Genomic DNA, 22,728 nt, shown 5'->3' with positions numbered 1-22,728 from the left:
TATTTGTATGTGTTATATAATATCTCTATATAATGTTATAATATATAATATTAAGCAGTGTGGTGTGCCGCATAAAGTGCTAATCTTAGAGTCAAGTAGGTGTACATTCAAGTTCTACTCTTGATATGTAATGTTTGTATGAACCTGGGCAATTTAGCTAACCCTAGCCCACTCTCTTAAACTATTAATTGAAGAAAATATGCCTATATGCCTTGATAGAATACAATACTCACCTGAAACTTTCTCACCAAAGACACTGGTTCCAGTCCCTCCACCAAAAAAAAAAAAGTTATCACAAGGTGGATAGATGGTTTAGAGAACAGATCACCAGCCCTGGAGTCAGAAGGACCTGAGTTTAAATCTGGCTTCAGATACTTGACACACTATCTGTGTGACCTTGGGCAAGTCACTTAACCCCAATTGCCCTGCCTTCCCCCCTCCAAAAAAGCAAAAAAGAAAAAGAAAGAAAAAGTTATCGCTGTAGTGATACAGATACAGAAAATAGAGATATAGTTTGACACAGACATAGCCATACATACATGCTAATTCCCTAGCTGTTTTGAATAATTACATATGACTAAATAAGCCAATCAGAGCACTTGACATTAGACCTTTATTCCTGTACACCATGTTAAAAGTTTATAAAACAGTTTTACATACTGTTTTAAAAACAGTTCATAGGGGGTGGCTAGGTGCTGCAGTCAACTTGATACAATGCTAGCTGTGTGACTTTGGGCAAGTCACTTAACCCTAATTGCCCTCCAAAAAGCAAACAAAACAAAACAGTTTATAGAACTGGCTTATAAAATAGTTCATTATTTTACTATTTTGGTTATACTCAATTTAAATCCTACTCTGCTGCCTCCTCTGAGTGTGGAGGATATCCTAGGATCTCTAAGGCTATGCCAACAGAATAAAAGTTCTGGTAGTTTTTAACAAGTTGGAAAGGTTTCACATACAGGTCATGGAATGGTTTGGATGTCTGCTAAGCTAAATTCAGAGAGGCTTGTCACAAGATTGGCTGGAACACAACATTAATCAAAAAATAATTTTTTGAAAAGGTAGAGGATTATGATCTCTGTTAGTTAAGAAATCATTCCACCAACGAAATAATGAATTGTTAACGTAATAAATGATATTCTTTAGTTCATACCCTCATTTTACTGTATATAAGAAATTCCTATTAGAGCATCAGTTAGCCTCAAAGAATAATTTAGTCCTTATCACCCAATATAACCTTTATAAAGGGGTTCAATTATGATAATCATAAAAATTAATATATTATACTATCTATTAATATTGGAATTGGAACAGAGATTATAGTGTTTTCTTCATTCTGCATTTTCTTTTTTTTATAATATTTTACATGAGGCAACTAGGTTACACAATGGGCAGAGTGCCAGTACTGAAGTCAGGAAGATCTGCGTTCAAATTAGTCCTCATACACTTACTATAACTATTTGACCCTGGGCAAATCACTTAACTTCTGTTTGCCTCAGTTTCCTCATCTGCCAAATGGTGATAACAGCCTCTTCCAGGATTGTTGTGAGGTTCAAATAAATTAATAACTGTAAAGCTAGGAAGGGCTAGGTTGAAGTTCTCTTGATATACTGACTGTGTGACTTTCCACAAGTTACTTAACCTCTCAAGACTCTAGGCAACTCTATGGTGTTGAATTGCATTGGCAGGAAGAGTTTCCTCATTTGACAGATGCTTCCAGTGAAGAAATCACAAATCTAGCCCCTTTTTCCATTCATCATTTTACTTATGTGAGCACAATTATGTAATAATTTAACTATTTGGACTGAATATAGTATTGAATTCTTAGTATTGAAAAGAATGAGAATAGTATAATGAGTAGATAACTAGCCTTGGAATCAAGAAGTCATAGGTTCAAATCCTGTCTCTTACATATACTAGATGTGTGACCCATTCCTTAACTACTCAGTGCCCAAGGAAATTCTAAGACCACACAATATTAGCTAGTGGAAAATGTCTCCACAATTTGAGTCCTCCACAACGAAGAGATTACAAGCCAAACAATACACACTGACACACACATACATCATAGAGAGACAGAGAGAGAGAGAGAGGGGAGGGGGGTGGGGAGAATAAGAACTGAGTGTAAAGTTGAGAATGCTATGACCTTGGAGCAAGTCATTTCATCTCTCAGCTTCATTTTCTCATTTTGTTTTTGTTTTTGGAAGACAATTGGGGTTAAGTGACTTGCCCAAAGTCACATGGCTCATTTTTGTGTTGAGTGTCTGAGGCTGGATTTGAACTCAGGTCCTCCTGACTCCAAGTCTGGTGCTCTATTCACTGTGCAACCTAGCTGTCCCTATTTCCTCACTTTAAAATGAAGATGTTAGACTAGATGGTAATAAAATCTCTGCAGGCTATAAATCCAATAATTATACATTCCTATGATCCCTCTAATCATTTAAGTGACTTTCTATAGGAGTGAGCTTGGAAAGAGTAGGGCAGAAGACATCAGTGGTTTGAATGTACCGTGTTTTCCCGATAATAAGACCTATCCCGAAAATAAGCCCTCCCCTTACTGTGTAAGATTCCTCTAAAATAAGCCCTCCCCCGAAAATAAGCCCTATTGAGATTGCTACTGTAGTGAAGGTGATCCCATGCGCTACACGCTACATTACGGTACCCTCTATATGCACCGTCCCCACCCCCCCAGGTGAAATGCACGCCGCACTCCGAGCTGCATCCAATCAGAGCTGCAGCAGTGAGCACGTCATCCTGTTCTTCCCCAGTGATTTGCTTGCTGGCGCCATTGACAGCAGTGCCGCGGAGGAGAGCTGAGGCAGGACAACATAAAAACCTGGTATGTAAGCGGGAGTGAGGGGGCATGATGGAGGATAAAAAGGGCATGATGGAGGAAAAAAGAAGAACTCAGGGGGCATGATGGAGTGAAAAGAAGGACTGATGGTCATAATTTTATTATTCTGTCTGTTTTGACCCCCAGACATGAGTACAAAAAGGAAGAGCTATACTGTTGAGTATAAGAAAGCAATTGTAGAGGAGTCACATGTCATTGCTATCAATGTTCATTAAAATAAGCCCTCCCCTGAAAATAAGCCCTCTGGTGTTTTTCTGTCCAAAAAAATTAATAAGACAGTGTCTTATTATCGGGGAAACACGGTAGGTACAAGTTTCTGGCCAAGAGAATGCAGTCTGATGCTTTCAGAAGGTTTTTCATAAAACAACAATAACAACAAACATGTGGAGGATGGAAATGTTTTCCAGTTCAATAATGAACTATCTATCTTCTTTCTTGAGGCCAAATTGGTGATCTAACTTCTAGTTCCTAATTCATTGTTATTATATACATCGAGACACTCTTATCATGACCTGTTTTTGGTTATAGAAAGATCATTCCTGATAATCTCCCCAGATGAGTGGGCTTTTTCTTTTCATTTTTCTCATTGGGCCTATGAAGAATTTGTATCTGTGTCTTCTACTTGCAATCAAAAGCAAAGTTAAAAAGGGAGCAGGACAATGGTAGCGCACCTGTGAGAATATTATTCAGCGTCATCAATAGTACTAAGGAAGTAAAGATATTGTATTCTATCGATAGCTATTGTTTGGCTTACTTTCTAAAACTGCTTTATAAATCTTGTCATTGTTTAGTTGCTGAAGCTTGGAAATGATTACGCTCTTATACAGATTGGTTTGACTTCACTCAAAAAATTCCACAAGCAAGTTTCATGTCTAAACTTATTTATTCCAAGAAGTTTAAATGATAGAAGTTTTTGTTTTGTTTTGATTTTTTGCCATTTGGAGGGCTACTGGGGTTAAGTAACTTGCCCAAAGTTACACGGCTAGTTTTTAATGATAGAAGTCTTAATCACTCTTTTCAGGAATATTAAATATTTATAATAAAGAGGCAAAAACCACTTTGGAGGTCATTTTTTCTAAACATCTCTATTTAAAGATTATGAATCTGAGAAGAGTGAAATGAAATGATTTGTCTAAAGTCACGTAAGTAATAAGTGCTGGATTCATGCTTTGAATCCATGTTTGCTGACTTGAAAGTCAGGTTTTTTTTCTCTCCAGTTTCTATCCTAAGTTCATTATAGTGCATTGCTTCTATTCTAAATTCAGATGTATAGATATACACCACCACTTAAAATCATGTTCAAATTATATACAAAAAATCCCAAATTTTCTCCTCATTCCCTCAGTTTCACTAAAATTAACATAACTGCAACCTATGTTGATATATATAATATAATTTTCCAACTCATAATATATTATTTATGAATTTTTATAGTGTCAGAGAGAAGAGAGAAGGGAGCAGAAAGCAGAACTGAATTATCCAACCCACCATGAAATCATGGAGAGCTTCCTTGTGAGAAAAAATAAGGCTGCCTATATGCCTGATAAAATAGCATTGATCCTCTAGACTGGGCCATCATAGACCTCACTTATTTCTTATCCAGTTGAAGGGATCCTTTTGTCTGCTAGTTACACTCATATCAGGAACTTTGGACCTTTAGTGACAAGAAAGAGTTGGAGAAAAGGATGCTCTTAGATGACATATTTAATATAATGATGTGAATTTTAACTACTAGCAAATACTCAAATAGGTAATGAGAGAGAAACAGTTTATTGGTCATGGTTACTGTGTATTCATTTGGCATGAATAGATCCTAACTCTATTTAATCACAAGACTTGACTTTTGTGTGTAAACTTTCAGGGTTGAAAGTTAAAAGTCATATAAGCACCAAGCAACTGTTATGAGGCAACAATGGAAACTGCTTAGTGCCTAGAGGATGCCTCATGTATTTAGAATGTCTTTTATTTTCTCCCATAATATGAAAGCTTTATAGTTGGTAGTTATCTAGTCCACATGTAAAGGGAATCCTCAGTACAATATATTCAACAAGTCATCATCTATTACCTGTTTGAATGTCTCTAACTAGGGGCCCCAGTTACATCTGAAGTGGCCTATTTTACTACTAAATTTATTTGTCAGGAATCTTTTTTCCTGACATCAAGTCAAACTTGGACTCTCAGAATTATGTTATCTTTTCACTTAACTCTACTCTTTTGGGCCAGAACAAGTATAATCCTTTTTTTCATACCATAGCTCTTCAAATACTTAAAATCAACTATCCTGTGCCTCAAGTCTTCTCTTCCCCAGCTTAAAACATCTTTTCCTTTCTCTCTCCCTTTTTTCTTCTTTCTTTTTCTTTTTGCCTTACATCTCCTCCCTCCTTCCTCTTTACCACATTTTAATTGTAACCTTCCTGGTGAATGCCCAGATAGCTAGACTAGGCATTCTGTGGTAAAGTCACTGTGTTGTCTCATAGCCTACCTTTGTTTTTATTAAATTTTTTGTGAGAATAATTTTAACCTTTATAATGAGGTAATGTTAAGATTTTAATGACTAATAAAGTATATTATAGGGATATATGCTTCAGTTCTAAAACTAAAGGCAATAAAATGGCTTGGGTTCTATGTCTTAGTAGCTACCTTACACATCTGGTGATAACATAGATGGAAGATTTTATAAATATTTATAGTAGATTATGGCCAAATGGCAAGGTGGAATTCAAAATCTGTGTTTTTTAGGTAAATTCAATAAAATGGAAAAATAATAGCTAGCATTTATAGAGTACTTACTATGTGCCAAATGATATGCTGAAGCACATTACAATTATTATAGCACTTAACCTCATAACATTCCAGGGAGGAAGGTGTAGCAGCAATCACCCCAAGCGTCCTCAAGGTTTTCTGCCACCACAGGTTCCTGGATCTGCTTTGATAAAGGAAAGCAACTCAAAATGGGTTAACAAGCTTACTTTAATCAGCCATAGATGTATCATTTACCTAGTTCAGGGGAAAGAGGTCAGCACCCCGAACTTCAAAGTATACAGGCAGAATTATCAAGACAGAGAAACAGATCAAGTAGACAGATTTCCAAACTGTCCAACCATTACATCCATACGCAATCAACATCTGGGTTTCAGCATCTGGGTTTTTCAAAGCCCGGGGGCTCTGGACAACAGCTTCCCAGAATCCATATCAAATCACAGAACACTTCTCAAAGTGAGCCCCAAAACAAACCCTCACATCAGGGCTTATGTAGCCTTCTCCTGGCTCAGAGAATGTAACAACCTTATTGACCCACTGGCCAATCAAGAAGTATCTACTGAAAAACAAGCCTCCCACCCCAAGCTCCAGGTGCACTTTAGCCTAAGGGCAGGGAAGATCTTTAAAATTTACATTCCCATTACAGAAGGTACTATTCTTATCCCCTTTTTACAGATGAGGGAACTAAAACAAAGTTAAATAACTTGTTCAGGGTCATACAACTAGTGATGCTAAATTTGAACTTAACCTTCCTGACTCCAGGCCCTACCTATCCACTGTGACACTGAGCTGCCTGGTGTAGGAAGAAGAAGAAAGAAGTAAGTGACTTAGAGTAGGGAAAAACAATAGCAATTAAAAGAAAAGAAAATAGCTACATTGAGAGTCTCAGTGACTTAATGTTAGCACAAGTTCTGGTAGATCAAGTTATTTTTAGATGACTCCTCATAATTTAATAAATATTTATTAAGCACCTACATTGTGGAACATAAAAGGAATACAAATAACACAAGAAACACAATCTTTGCTTTCATGAAGCTCACATTTAGAAGAAGGGCACCCTAATAAATGTATTCATTAAATCTCAATGCTTTAAGTGGATGAAGGAATCATGAAATAATTTGAGTTTTGTAGATCCCAAACATCATAGTCATTTTGTCTTAAATTACTTGCTATTAATTTGTTTATATTTTTCACAGATTTATAGATTTTCATGTTGTCTCTTACATTAGAATATAAGCTCCTTGAGGGCAAAGACAAGTATTTTATCTTTGTATATGCGATACATAACACAGAGCTAGGTGTTTAATAAGTGCATGTTTAATTAACAAACATATTAAATGTCTGTTATGTGCCATAAATGAACCCAGACGCTTGGGATGCAAATACAGAGAATGCAAAAAAATGATTAATTAATAAAAATACTAGTTATTCTTATTATACTAGTTAGCATACTAATTAATCTACATACTAATAAAGGCTACAGGCCATACTTTTCCAAGAATAAATCACATCCATTTACTTAAATGTTCTGTAAATTCATGCTCATTATATATTTATATCTAAATCTATATCCACCCCTGTTTATACATCTACATCTATGTCTATGTCTACATCTATATTCATAGCCATATCTATATCTGCATCTACATCTAGCTATACATCTATATTTTTATCTACATATACACACATACATATATGTGTATATGTGCATATATACATATGTGTGTATATATGTGTGTGTCACTGAAAGTCAATTTTGCAAATATTACAGGAAATCAGTGGAATCTATATGATAAATATAATTTAAAAATTAACCATTATAGTTGTCATTTTAGAAATACATTCTATAGGAAAGAAGAGATGTGCTTCATTTATAGACAAGAATTGAGTTTGATTTTTTTCAACTAACAACATAAAGTCTTATCCTCAATCTAGTTACAGGATTCATTGCTGCCCATTTTTCCAAGACCAAGCAGGAAATTCTCAGCAGTACTTCAGTCGGTGATCAAATATTTATGAAGCCCTTACTATATCCCAGCAATAATTTTAAGCACTAGGCAAAGGAAGACAAAAACAGGCCCAACTTTCAAGGACCTCATATTCTAGTGAGAGAGGAAATATGAAAAAAAATTTGTTTACATATAGTTTTTAGGAAGTGTGAATGGAAAGTAATGATTCAGGGAAATCATTAGTAGTGGGGGAGACTGAGGAAGGCTTCTTAGTGAAATCTGAAATTGAACAGAGTCTTCAAGGAAGCTGGGAAAACTAGGGATCAGAGATGAGGAAGAAGAACATTTCAGGAGGGGGCAGAGCCAAGATGGCGGAGTAGAAGCAGGACCTCCCCGCTGTTCCATCTTCCACCCTCCCCAATCCATGTAAAAAGGGGACTCTAAACAAACTTTGGAGCTGTACAACCCACAAAATGACACAAAGAAACTAACCTCCTGCTGAGGACAGCCCAGCAGGACGGCAGGAATTGGCCAGTAGAGTGCTCTGGGAGCCGAGCCCAGCCCCACTCGGAGGCTTTAGCACCCGGGCAGGCCTAACCAGCCACTGGCCAGAGGGACAGCAGATTAGCAGCAGCTGTGGCTGTTTCCAGATTTGTCAACACATAGATTCAAAGGACAAAGTAAGAGGTCAGTGCACTCTGGATTTGGGACCCAGTAAGTGGAAGTGCATGGCTATTTCCCGCCAGGGTGGGAAGCCACTGAGATGCTGGCACAGCCAGCCAGTGCCACATGGCAGCTTCAGCTCCTGGCCTGCAGAGTGTAGGGGGAGCAAGCACCAGTCTAAGGGGTGCTCTTGTTTACCCTGCTTGGATCTGGATTGCAGTCTAGGGTGGAGGTCCTGGGGTGTGTGTCCAGCTTGCCAGAGTGTGTGGAGACCTCAAGAGAGGGCAACCATCTAATACATCCGGCAGGTGAGAAAACCCCAGTGTTTGCGACAAAAGCTCCCCTGTCTGGTAGCAGTCCTACTGTGGCAAAAAAGCCCAGGGGTCAGGTGACTGAGGCGTGACATGACCAGGCAAAGGAAACAAAGCAGACAGAAGATACCAGCATTAGACTCCTATTTTAGGGACAAAAAGGAGAAAAGCATGGAACAGGAGGAAGACAGTGAAGTGAGAACTAGTGCACCAAAAGCTTCAAAGGAAAATACAAGCTGGTTACAGGCCACAGAGGACCTTAAGAAGCAGATAAGAGAAGTGGAGGAAAAATTGGGAAGAGAAGTGAGACAATGCAAGAAAATTACGAAATGAGAGTCAACAGCCTGACTGAGGAAAATACACCTTAAAAAATAGACTGACTCAAATAGCAAAAGAGGCTCAAAAAGGCAATGAGGAGAAGAATGCCTTAAAAAGCCGAATTTGCCATATGGAAAAAGAATCTCAAAAGCTCACTGAGGAGAATCATTACTTCAGAATTAGATTGGAGAAAATGGAAACTAATGATTTTATGAGAAATCAAGATGCTGTTATACAGATCTTTGAATAAAAGGGTTACCCATACCTAATCCCAGAGAGCTATTGACTATTTTTTTAAAGAGCATCAAACAAGTTTGGGAACCTCTGAATAGAATAAGTAGAGATGAAATCCCATGACAAAGCTTTAGTGGAGATCCATGATTGGTGGTCATGTCTTTCATAAAAATCTAACAAAGGAGACTGAAACAGAGTGGTGAGAGAAGTAGGAGGAAAACCAAGAAAGAACAGTGCCCTGAAAACATACACATGAGCATCCAGCATAATGACAGGGAAAAACAGTATCTGAGACTTTCAAAGTTAAGAAGGTTTCAGTTGAGGAAAACAAAACAAAACATTTAAGTTTTCTATTAAAAGGTCACTGGTGACTTTGAAGAAATTTCAGTCAAATGATGAGAACTGGTGCCAGATTGCAGAGGGTTCTGCTCTCTATTTAGATACTATGTAAGCCATGTTGGAGACTAAAAGCTTGGGCTTTTTGGAAATAAGAATATTCAGAAATTCTCATTTTTCTGTATCTTGTGCTTCTCTCTTTGCTTATTTTAACCTGTCCTTGGAACCTGGTTATGATATAGAATAGTGGATTTGTAAAGTGTACTCAAGTAACCTTACCCTGATCTATTGACCAGGTACATTTCTCTATGGAGATAAAGAAGATGTTCTCAAATCTTGAGAAAACAAATACCTCTGTGCTTTTATTGCATATCCTTACTGTCTTTAAGCAAATTAAACTTCTTTGTATTAAATTTTCAATGACTTGAAAGTACCCTTTCTTCCCAACAATGAATATGAACTACAAGAGTGCTGTCTTAGAGTGTTGCCTCCAAAAGCATTCTTAACAAATTTTCAAATGACAGAACTGGGAGGTATTTCTAATACACTGGGTGGCAATTAATATTCAAGATAATCTTGATAGGTTAGAGCATTAAGCCAAATCTAATAAAATGAAATAGACAGCTAGGTGGTACAATGGATAATGTGATGAACCTCGAATCACGGAGACCTGAGTTCAAATCTCCTTGTAGGCATTTACTAACTGTGTGATCCTGGGCAAGTTACTTAACCCCTATCTCAGTTTCCTTATCTATAAAATGGGGATATAATGGTACCCATCTCCCAGAATTATCATGAGGATCAAATGAAATAACATATGTGAACCTTCAAACACTATGTAAACTTATCCATTATAATTAATAATGACAAATATGAAGTCTTACACTTAGTGTCAAAAATATAAGGTGGAGAATAATAGAAATGCTTCTCTGAAAAAAGATGTTGGGTTTTGAATGGACTGCAGGCATAATATGTGTCAACAGAATGATTAGCCAGTCAAAAACACTAATGTGATGTTAGTCTTAATTGAGAGAGATTTAGATTCCAGGAATAAGAAGATGATAGTTCCACAGTACTCTGCCAACCTCAAACTATTTCTGGAATATTATGTTGAGTTCTGAGTATTACATTTTAAAAAGAACATTTATAAGTTGGAGTGCTTCCACAGGACTACACCAGGTGAATGGGCTCAAATTCTTACTAGATGATGATTTTTTAAAGGGACTTAGTATGTTTAGTCTAAAGAATAGAAGACTGAGAGGTAACATGATAACTCTCTTTAAATATTTGAGGGTTTGTTGCATGGAAATGGGGATGAGACTTAGGATCAGAGATTTAGAGTTGGAGGAAACCTTATTTGTCACTCAGGCTAACCAGTCCATTTTATAGATAAGGAAACTGAGACCCAGAGAGGATTAGAAATTTGGCCAAGGGCACATAGGAAGTAGTTTTCAGAGTCTAAGTCTTTTCGTTCAAAAGTCAGAACTTCAGAAACTTGGGCCTAGCAAATATTCTAATTGCTTGATTGTTGTTGCTGTTAATGTTATTGTTATTAGTATCATTATAAAAATATTATTATTACAAATAATAAAATACTTTTTAGAAAAATAAGCACAAAAATAATCTGTGATTATGCATCATTGTAGAATATTTATACCCTACCCTCACTATAATACATCCATTAACTATTTGTACATCCATCTGAATCCTAGGTTACTTCTCCTTTTCAAATGACATTTCAGAAGCAATGACAAGGTACTATAGGCAAATCTTCAGTTCAAAGCTTGGACCAGTTTGTTCCATATCTTCTTTTTACTAACATTCTCCAGAATGTTATGAATGGATACAATCAAATTCACTATATAGTTAAGGTGAATGAAAGGGAGGCCATGAACTTTAAAGGTTGTATTTATCCAAGCTTTCTCAGACAGGAAAGACTAACTAGTTCTCTTCTAAATGATTTGCTAAAGCCTAGGAAGAGTGCATCAGTCTCATTCATAGAATTTTAGCCCCTTCAATGTTCACTTGTGTTTCACATTCTGAGCATAGCTTTGGCATATTAGAAGTGAGCTTACAAAAAAAAATAGATGAATTATCCTGCTTAAACAATGGCAAGCTGTCCTAACCAGCCTACTGCTGACAGTGCTTAACTAAAATCAACACAAAGAAGATAAGGCTTACTGGCACTGTTTGTTGAAATATTAATACCAATTTCAGCTGTAAAAATGATAAATACTTTAATAAAGATAACTTGTTCCTTACCATAGTTTGCAGAACTCTTTATTCTATCCATGCTGGAGTATTCCCAGCAGACAGATTTAATCTCACAAAAGATATGGGTCACTAAAATGTGGCTATCTTACAATATCCCCAAAGCTTTTAAAATAAGTGACCAAAATATGTTAGGAACAACACACATAGATTCCTAAATACATTTTCCTAATTAGTTGTTTTGTTTTGTTGTTTGTTAGGGGAGTAAAGAATTACATGTAACTTATTAAAGATTCCATTTCACATGTGCTACTGTTTTATGGTTATTTGTTTACAGAATTATTATTTTTTTCCAAAACATGTACACATATGAGGAAGGCCAGGGTGTAACAGGAATGTCATATGGAAGAAATAGGAATAGACATGAAGTTGTGGTGGATAGATCTTGCACTTGAATTGTATGCAAGCTGATAATAAAAACAGTGATTGAGTGTTTATCACTTTGATTGTATGATATTTTTATGTGACAATGATGAGGTATGGGCTCTGGGATGCCCCTCGAGCTCTCCTTGAGTCCTTGAGGTACAGAATCTGGGAACCTCCCTTGGACTCTTGGTTAAATTGTCTCATTTGATGAAGCATTTACATGAGGCAATAAGCCTCACATTGTGGCTGGGCCCAGACCTTTAGCTTGATTAAATTGTCTCATTTGATGAGGCATTTGCAGCAGGCAATAAGGCTTGGGCCCAGACCTCTAGCCTAGTTACTAACTGCTAACTACTAACCTAGTTACTAGCCTAGCCCTCCATTGTTCATCTACTTCCCACCCTTGAGCCTATCAAAATATCCATGAACCCTTGAACTGGCCTAGCCTACCATTCTCTGTAGCTTCCAACAACTTACCCCCTTAATCACTCATTGACATCATTAACTCCTCCTGAAAACCCTCCCCAAACTCCTCCTCTAGAACACCCCTAGATTCCTCCCACAACCTTCTATATGTAAGATGCCATCTGGTCCATGGAATAGTGAGAGCACCATAGAGTAGTGAGAGTGCCATAGGATGACCTAGCACAGACTTACTCTGTGTCTAATACAAGCGAACTTTTAATAAATTTTACTTTTCTTTGACTGAGAAGACTTCAGTTGAATTCATTCAGCAGAACCTGGCCTGTTGGTGTTTTGGGGTCTCCAGAGCAACCCTAACCCTCTTACTGGGTAACCTCTTCAACATGGTGTATCAAACCTGCCAAACAGGATAATCTCCCTCATCCTCCCAATGTAGGACATTACTTCAAATTACACCAAATTATTAAAGCAGTTACTTATTTATGGAAGAGAGGATAGATAATGAATATTACATTGCTATATCTATACAAATGTTATACTCAAGGTATAATCTTTTTTTAATTAAAAAACTATACTTTTTTTGTAGAACAACAAAAAAAATTAAGATTGGATAGTTAATTGTGAGTGTATACTTTGTAAGTTAGCTTTTCTTTGAAATACCTAGAATAGTACAGTAGATAAGAGTTCTTGAACTGCAATCTGCCCAGAAGACTAGAGTTCCAATCCAGCCTCAGACACTTACTAGGTAAGTGACCAATGGGAAGTCATATAATTAAGTCTGCCTTAGTTTTTTCAACTGTAAAATGGAGATAATAATAGTACTTACCTAACAAGGTATAATGTTAATGGGAGTTGAAGATCTCCTCTCTCCTACCTCCCTCCCCCTCCCCCCATAGGCTTCATCTGGATCCCAACAAGGGAAGTTAGAAGAACCTTTTAGTTGTTTGTTTTGTTTTTCAAAAAGGCCCACACCTATTGTTACTTTGTAATTAAGCAGTAGGTGATGAGGGTTGTGATGCCCTTTAACTGAAGAAGTGTATACATTCTTTGGGATTACCATTTTGCTTTGAGTATTTCTTATGGGAAGAGCATTCCAGTGATGTAGCCAACTGAGACTCTGGGGTTAAGGAGCCCCCTAGCTTTGAAAATGCAGAAATGAGTGCATCTCTCTTTGGTAACTATATGTGCATGTAATGATCAGCAGTTGAATCTGTCTTGATTCATGATTATTTGTTCAGATGGTTAGAAGCCCTGTCTGTTTGTCTTTATGTTATTATTTCTTCTTGTAATTTCTGTTTTTATTTTCTCTGAAGTTCAGGTTGCCGACTTTTCCCCCTAAACTAAGTAAATGATGTATATGTTTGATTAAATAAGATTGTTGACCTCTTTTTAGTTGCTTTCTTTTAGAAAAGCAGATCAAAGATCCTGTCCTAGCAGCCTTTCTGCGTTCTGGTGTTATTGATATTACAACTACACAGCAGCTACAAGTAGTATTGCTGTTACAAAAGGTTGTGAGGAACAAATGATAAAGTGTTTATAAAACTTTTAGAAGATATCGAATGCTTAACATGTTTATTCCATTCCATCAGTATATAATAAATTAAAAGTAGCTTTCTAAACTCATGCTTGTATATGCTTCCTTCTGGCATACTTCCTATTAATATTTTTACATTAAAAAAATTGCTTCAATGACTCCTTTTGCTGTTTTTCTTCCCTTTTCTTCCCTTTCCTCTCCTGTCCTCTTCTCTCCTTTCCTGTCTCTTCTACATTCCTCTCCTCTCTCTTCTCTTGTCTCCTCTCCCTTCTCCTATTCTTTCTCTTCCCATTTCCTTTCCTTTCCTTTCCTTTTTTCTTTCCTTTCAGCAGCCCTATCACTATTTCCTAAATTTCCCTCATTTCCTTCTCTCATCCCCATCATTTTCCCCCAAAAAGGAAAAAAAAAATTCCTCAACACCAATATACATATTCAATCAGAGTAAATTTCCCCTTGGTCTTGTCCAATGAGATATTTTATATCTACACCTCGATTCTATCAACTCTCTGCCAGGAGGTAGACAGTATGTTTCACCATCAGTGCTTGGAAATCATGGTTGCTCTCTTGATTCTTCTTAGTTCACTCCATATCTGTTTATACAAATTTTCCCACCTCTGAATTTTAGAATTCTCTCTTAATTTTTATTACATACTAGGGAAAAATATTATAAGATTGATTGAATGCATGTATATATTCACATACATATATCATAAATCCTGAATTTAGCTTGTTAAAATGGTAATTTAAAGGGAAAGAACGCAGATAAACAAAATAGAACAAAGTTTTTTGTATTCCTTTGTCACTGACTTATTGGATGCATTAAAACTAACAATCTATCTCCTTTATTTGCACAGTAACCACATATGGCAGTAAGTTAGCATTACATGTTACAGCGGCATCTTTGATATAAACAGGTAAGTGTTTTTTATTCCTGATGATATATGGTTCCATTTTCTATTATCTAAAAATGTATAGGGTTTTTATTCTGTTTATCACCACACTTCTATGACAATATCAGTTTTCTTTTTTTCTAACAGATACTAGTATACCCACTCTCCACCAAGTTCTTTCCTTGTACTATCCATTTCCCTGCTTCATGTTTCTATTTTTAACACTGAAAGTCCTTCCAATTGTTTTTTTTTTAATTTTCCATGGGGACATCCCTTTATTTTCCAATTTTAAATGGTAGGAATACAAAGGATTACACATTGTGAACAATCAGAGACCTCAAGGATTATTTACTAGGTGCCTCTCATTTTTGAGAGAACACTGAGGCTAAGGAAAGGAAATGACTAAGTCAGGGACACACAGTAAGGCAAAGGTAGCCAGCATTGGACCAGACCTCTCAGGGGCCAGGGGTGGGGTTGATCAATGGTTGTAGTTGAGTCTTCTCTTGGCCTTGGGATGGGGCCTGGCTGAGCGCTTAGGAGGGTAGGAGGCAGATGATCTTTGGTTTGGGGACTGTCCAGTCATCTGACTGGGAATGATATAGGCCCCTGGCCCCTGGATCTATGTGGTCTCCAAGTCAGGCAGGAGCTGACCACTGGAGCAGCAAGAACCCTCTTCAGTTTCTGTACTGAGTCCTGCCTCCAAGGGCTGTAAGCATTGCATGTTGTGAAGCTGGGCTGGCCCAGGGGGCCTTTGGGGAGCCTGGTTCCAGAAAGAAGCTCCCAGCTGCAAGTGAGAGTCCGACTTCTCAGAGTTTTGTATTATCTGGGCATAATCTATATCTTTCTGAGTTGGGAAGTGCTGGCTGGAGCTCCTTGGAGAGATATGGGCCTTTTCCTGCTTGAGTAGATCAAGGGGCATTTCACCTGGGAAATGCAGGGAGGATAGAAGGCTACACCGTTTCACCAGCTGGGGGTAGATAGGGTCAAGCTCTGTCTGCATCTTATTTTCACAGGTTATAATCAGATCCTTTACTTCCATTTTGGCTGCTGGAAGGGTGGCAGCTCCTCTGTGGTTGGTGGTGGCAGTGGTGATGGTGTTGGCAGAGGGTGTCAGGGTCCCTTATCCAGGAGGGCTACTCCCCTCAGTGATGGTAGCAAGGGCGGCCTGCCAGTTCAGGATCAAGGTGCACTCATGTCAATTACACATGAAAGTGACCTAGGTTATGGTTCCATTCCTCACTACTACATCCCTGGAGGAGGGCAGGAGTTGTTTCTTTGTTTGTTTTCAAATCTTTACTCTCTTTTGCCAGTCCCCAATGCCCCAACCAGTCAAGATGCTTTAAGCAGTGGGGGCTTAATCAATGTTTGGTAAAGGAGTGAGCATGTGGGATGGGCAGCCAGCGCTCCTCTAACTGGGACTCTCTCAGCTACCGTGTTTCCCCGATAATAAGACACTGTCTTATTAATTTTTTTGGACAGAAAAACACCAGAGGGCTTATTTTCAGGGGAGGGCTTATTTTAATGAACATTGACAGCAATTTTAATAAACAGGTAAATGTGAACAAAAAAATGTACCTTTATTCAATAATGAATTCAATAAAGAACAGGATGATGCGCTCACTGCTGCAGCTCTGATTGGATGCAGCTCGGAGCGCGGCGTGTGTTTCACGGGGGGGGGGGACAGTGCATACAGAGGGTACTGTAATGTAGCGTGTAGTGCAGAGGATGACCTTCACTACAGTAGCAATCTCAATAGGGCTTATTTTCGGGATAGGTCTTATTATCGGGGAAACACGGTAATGCTTGAGCTCCTTCGGTGGAGGATACGAGGATGCTTGTTCGGCTACAGGATGGGTTGGATGGCCTCTGCTGTCCTTCCTACCGTGTTTCCCTGATAATAAGACACTGTCTTATTATTTTTTTGGACAGAAAAACACCAGAGGGCTTAATTTCAGGGGAGGGCTTATTTTAGAGGAATCTTACACAGTAAGGGGAGGGCTTATTTTTGGGATAGGCCTTATTATCAGGGAAACACGGTAGCTCCGGAGGCTTGGAACCCTGAGAATGAATGAATGAGTGAAGGAAGGTTCTGGCAGTGATTGACAGAAACGCTCGAGAACTTCACAGGGTTCTTCGACAGGCGGCGAGAGAGAGAGAGAGAGAGAGAGAGAGAGAGAGAGAGAGAGAGAGAGAGAGAGAGAGAGAGAGAGAGAGAGATAGGGAGGGAGGAAGCGGAAAGGGAAGGGGAAAGGGAAAGGGAAAGGGAAAGGGGGTGAGGAGAGGGGGAGAGAGGGAGAGAGAGAGAGGGAAGTAGGGAGAGAGGGAGGAGGGGCAAGTCCTTCCAATTGTTAACAAGCCATTTGTAACCAGTAATTGACTATTAATACTTACAGACATCTGTTATAAATCAGATACTCTCAATAGCACCTCAAAGCAATTCATTAAGCCTTAACAACATTTGGCCATAGGTTATGACTACACTTTAAGAGAGCTAAGATGTTATCTGGTCTCCCCATCCCCGTTTTGTATGTGAGACAATTGAAGCCCAGCAATGCTTAAGTCAATTATCCAAAGCCATAAACATATCAAGTAGAAAAGCTGGGATTTGAACCCAGATTCTCTGATTCCAATTGCATCAGGCTTTCCTCCATAATGTGCTTGGGTTCCTACTCTATTTGTGTCATTGGTCACAACCGAAGTTTAACTTATATGTAGTATGAGAACTTAAGAGTATTATGAATTAGTGAAATGGCTAAAGCAAAATATCTCAGTCTGTGCAGATTACTCTGTAGCAACCTGCTGTTCTTGAAGACAAAATTGAAGATGTCTTGTCTTCCAGAAGAAAATAAAATTCAATTTAGCTGAACCACTCATAACAGATCTCAAAGAGAAAACCTTACCTGTTCTAACAAAAATATATAGAGGATGATCTTCCATCTTCACTAATAGAGTTAGATAGTAACAACTCCTGGCATGATGATACTAAATATTGGAGTAGGTAATTCTTTTTTTTAACAAAACTTTATTTATAAATTAATGTTGAAGGCTGGATTAGAGCTTAAGGAAAAAAAAGGAAAATAAGGAAAATAGTATGATACAGAGTCCTTTACGGAAGAAGACAGGTTATAAAGCAATGGGAAAAGATCGACAAACACATATACACATACACACAAGATGAGATGAAGGAAGGTAGTCTGGGCAGCCAGGGTCAGGGCTCTTGGCTAGTCACCTGCTTCATGCAGGTTTCCAGCAGGTGTTTTTAAAGGCTGTGGGATTTGTCCAAAGTTCAGCAGCATGTGTGTTCAATGGGCTGTCAATGTTGGGTTCTCCCAGCACACTCTGGATAGATAGCAGGATGGTCCTGACATCATACAGAGCTGACGACTTGTCCTTGAGGATGTCCAAAAAGATATTTCCTTGGGTGTCCACGTTAGGATGGTACCAAGGTGTGACAAATTTCACAGTGGGAGCATTATAGGGGTAGCTGCTGGGGAATTCCAGGGAGAGCTTGTACCTTAGGTCTTCATATACAATCCCAGCTGCCCCATGGATGGTCCCAACCCACTTGAAGAGATTGTCTGACTCTGGGAAGGCAGAAATTCCTTTGTCTCCGGACATCATCAGGGTCCTCAATTCCTGCTGTAACCTCTTGCCCACGAACCAGCAGGGCACGGCTGCCCCAGGCTCGGCCCCCTTATGGGAGGCAGTGGCAGTGCTAGCATCAGCTGGGTTGTGATTCTGTGAGGCCATAGGGGACCGTCGATAAAGGAAGAGATGGAATGTGTAATTCATTGAGATGTCTTTGGCATTTGGTGGACTGATTTCATTACTGTGGAAAATTCTTATTTCGATGAAGACTGACCCTTTTTCTGTTGTTTCTGATTCTATGGGATTTGTTCATATGTTTCCAGTACATAGTGAGATTATAGATGTTCTAAAATATATTGTGATCTCAAATTGAGGTTTGAACTTTGTGTTTCCCAGATTTAAATCACAGAGAATTTCAGATGGTATCCTGGGACCCAAAGATATAAGATCATCTGTACTACTTTCAAGAACTGGATCAATATCACATTTATATACCACAGTCATAGCTATGCACATATAATGTTCTAAATGCAAGAGAAATGGAAATCATGGAAAGGACTTAGAGACAACCTAGTTGAATCATTTAAATATTGCAGAGAGAATTGGGACCCTGAGACATTAAATGTCTGGTCAGATAAAAACTAATAATGATTTATGGATGATCCATTCTAGCACTCTTTCCATTGGCCATATTTCCTCTTCTAGCACATGAAGTATTTGGCTATTAAAGGATTGCAATAACTTCTCATAAAATCAGAGTAAGAAACTGAAGAAAGTTCAAGTGAAAGTGTACCTTAAACTGAGTGATTAAAATACTTTGTCTATTTTTATCCTGACTAATTGACCTGATTACAGAGGCTGACCAAGGAGTCAATTTTTTTTTCCCTTTGTTGCTTTTCATTTTCCTTCTGCTCATGTTCATGAAAGTTAATGGATATCTAATTTTGCATCTCTTCAGTACTATGGCTGATTTTCTTGTACCAGTACAGGAGGATAAGATTCTTTCATTTAAAATGGATTAAGGTGATTTCAGTAGCTTTGGTCAAGAGATCATTCATAATTTCTTGAAAAATGGTAGACAACTGATAAGCATTTGCCACCAAAGTGCAGCAACTATAAAAATGATAAAATTCAAATAATTTCAATCAGAATATTTAATACATTTATATTCATTCATTAATGTATAAAATATTAAATTGATATAATCACCCAAAAAGTTCACATTTCATTTGTCAAATATAGGTAGCTGTAATTTAAATATGCCTATCTTTGGGAGAATATTGTATTTCACTGAAAGTTAAATTTCTCACTGTTGGCATGTGATATTCCTTCAGCAGGGCTATTTTTGCCTTGTTCTCTAAGTAACTTGGGAAGAATTATTGTTTCTGTGGTGATTAGGCAGAATGATACTATTTCTATAGAAATTTTAAGACAGAGCTCAGGTTTCTTAAGGTTCTGGTTTGATGACAAATTAGTGCCTCTTAAGAGAGTGTCATTGCAGATAACTGAATGTAGAAAAGAGAAACTGAACATGGTTATTTCTTTTTTTTGATATGTATTTTTAAAAATTTACCTATTTACTTTTAGGTTACAACATTCAGTTCTACAGTCCCTTGAGTTTCAACCTTCCTCTGGCCCCACCCCACACACAACCATGGTGGCATACAATCAAATATGAGATCTACAAATATCTTCACATTAAACATTAGTCAGGTTGTAAAGAAGGATTACAATCAATGGGGTGAATAATGAGAAAGAGGAAACAAAACAAAACAAGAAAAAAGAGAGAGAGAGAGCAAAGAGTTTGCTTCAATCTGTGTTCAGACTTTGCAGTTCTTTCTTTGGATATGGATCTTACTTTCCATCATGAGTCTTTTGGAATTCTCTTATAAGCTTGCATTGCTGATAGACTATCAAAGTTAGTTGTCACAGTGTTATAGGAAAGTAAATTTTTAAGATCTTCCCTGCCCCTAGGTTAAGTGCACCTGGAGCTTGTGGTAGGGGGCTTGTTTTTCAGCAACATCCACACCTTGGTGTTTCGTGATTGGGCAGTGGGTCAAGAAGGTTGTTATATTCTCTTACCCAGGAGAAGGCTATATAATCCCTGATTTGACACTTTCTTTTGGGGTTAATTTTGAGAAGTGTTGTGTGATTTGACCAGATGAGACTCTGAGCAGTCTTTGAGAGTCCCCCGGCTTTGAAAAAAACCCAGATGTTGATGCTTCCTTCTCTGATAAGTGTGATTTGGTATGGATGTAATGGTTGGACAATTGGAGACCTGTCTGCTTGAAATATTTCTGTCTGTGTACTCTGAAGTTTGGGGTGCTGACCTTTTCCCCCTGAACTAGGTAAATGATGTGTTTGATTGATTAGAGCAAGATTATTAACCCATTTTGAGTTGCTTTCCTTTAGAAAAGCAGAACTAAGAATCTGTGTTGGCAGCCACCCTGGGGATGCTGGATTGCTTGCTGCAACACATACATACATTGTGTCTGTAATTTTGTACAGATTTCTCCTGGTTCTGTTCTTTTCACTCAAAATTAGTTTATATAAGTCTCTCCAGGTTGTTATAAAGGCCATGTGCTCCTCATTTTACATTCATATACCACAATTTGTTTAGCCACTCCCCAATTGATGGGCACATCCACTTGATTTCCAATTCTTTGCCACCACAAAAACAGCTGATAAAAATATTTTTGTATACACAGGTCTTTCTCCCACTTCTATGATATCTTTGGGATATAACCCTAGAAGAGGTATTGTTGAGTCAAAGGGTATGCACATTTTTGTAGCCCTTTGGCCATTGTTCCAAATTGCTCTCCAGGTTGTTTGAATCAGTTCACAACTCCACCAACAATGCATTAATGATACCTCAAAGTTGTTTTGATTTACATTTCTCTAATCAATAGTGATTTAGGGTATTTTTTCATATACTTATGCCTATCTTTAATTTCTTCCTCTGAAAACTGCATGTTCATATCCTTTGACCATTTATCAATTGGGGAATGACTTGTATTCTCATAGATTTGACTCAATTCTCTGTATATTTTAGAAATGAGGCCTTTATCAGAGATACTGGTTGTAAACATTCTTTCCCAATTTTCCACTTCTCTCTTAATATTGGTTACATTGGCTTTATTTGTACAGAAACTTTTCAATTAAATATAATCAGAATTATCCATTTTGCATTTCATAATACCCTCTAACTCTTGTTTGGTCATAAACTCTTCCCTTCTCCAAAAATGTGACAGGTAATCTATTCCTTGCTCTCCCAGATTGCTTACCATATCAGTCTTTATACCTAGATCATGCACCCATTTAGACTTGATTTTGATTTACAGTGTAAGATATTGGCCTATTCCCAGTTTCTGCCATGCTATATTCCAGTTTTCCTGGAAGTTTTTGTCAAATAGTGAGTTCTTGTCCTAAAAACTGGAGTCTTTGGCTTTATCAAACAGTAGAATATTATAGTCATTGACTTCTGTGTCTCATTTACCTAATCTATTCCAATGATCCACTATACTATTCCTCAGCCAGTAACAAGTAGTTTTGATGATTTCTGCTTTATAATACAGATTAAAATCTGATATGGCTAGGCCACCTTCTCTAGTATTTCTTTTAATTAATTCCCTTGATATTCTGGACCTATTGTTCTTCTAAATTAGTTTTGTTATTAGTTTTTCTAGCTCTATAAAAATGTTTTGGTATATTGATTGGTATGGCACTAAATATGTAATTCAATTTAGGTAAAATTGTCATTTTTATTATGTTAGCTTGACCTAGCAATGAGAAACTGATGTTTTTCCAATCAGTTAGACTTGACTTTATTTGTGTGACAAGTGTTTTGTAATTGTGTTCATATAGGTCCTGTGTTTGTTTTGGTAGATAGATTCCCAAATATGTTATAGTGTCTACAGTAACTTTAAATGGAATTTCTCTTTCTATCTCTTGCTTTTGAATTTCATTAGAAATATATTGGGATGCTAAGGATTTATATGGGTTTATTTTATATTCTGCAACTTTGCCAAATTTTTTTATTTTCTTAAGTATGTTTTTATTTGATTCTCTAAGTATACCATAATATCATCTGCAAAGAGCGATAGCTTAGTCTCTTCTTTGCCTAATTTGATTCCCATGATTTCTTTTTCTTCTCTTATTGCTACTGCTAACATTTCTATTACCAAATTGAAAAAGAGGGGTGATAGTGGACATTCTTGTTTCACCTCTGATC

General features: G+C 37.6%; 1 protein-coding gene across 3 annotated transcripts; it reads right to left on the bottom strand.

The window, feature by feature from the left end:
• Positions 1-18,143: 18,143 nt before the first annotated feature.
• LOC138148179 (ubiquitin-conjugating enzyme E2 C-like) lies at positions 18,144-18,659 on the bottom strand. Of its 3 annotated transcripts, none has more exons than XM_069070761.1 (2): positions 18,372-18,659; positions 18,144-18,293 (listed from the first exon to the last, which is right to left on the bottom strand). In XM_069070761.1, exons 1-2 carry the CDS (start codon positions 18,657-18,659, stop codon positions 18,144-18,146), a joined length of 438 nt encoding a protein of 145 aa, XP_068926862.1. The 3 variants fall into 3 exon arrangements, with proteins under 3 accessions (XP_068926862.1, XP_068926863.1, XP_068926861.1); XM_069070762.1 differs by having other exon boundaries at positions 18,144-18,440; positions 18,528-18,659; XM_069070760.1 differs by having other exon boundaries at positions 18,144-18,659.
• Positions 18,660-22,728: the final 4,069 nt, after the last annotated feature.

The sequence above is a fragment of the Petaurus breviceps genome, unplaced genomic scaffold (genome assembly GCF_028583685.1).
Source record: "Petaurus breviceps papuanus isolate PSGF00001 unplaced genomic scaffold, PetGlider_PUasm1.0 90822, whole genome shotgun sequence".
Lineage (NCBI taxonomy): Eukaryota > Metazoa > Chordata > Mammalia > Diprotodontia > Petauridae > Petaurus > Petaurus breviceps.
Note: the sequence above shows the minus strand (reverse complement) of the source record. Positions and strands in the feature narration are given on the sequence as shown.

Coding starts and splice junctions, on each gene's coding strand:
- LOC138148179 (XM_069070760.1), bottom strand. CDS start 18,659: ATGGCCTCACAGAATCACAACCCAGCTGATGCTAGCACTGCCACTGCC.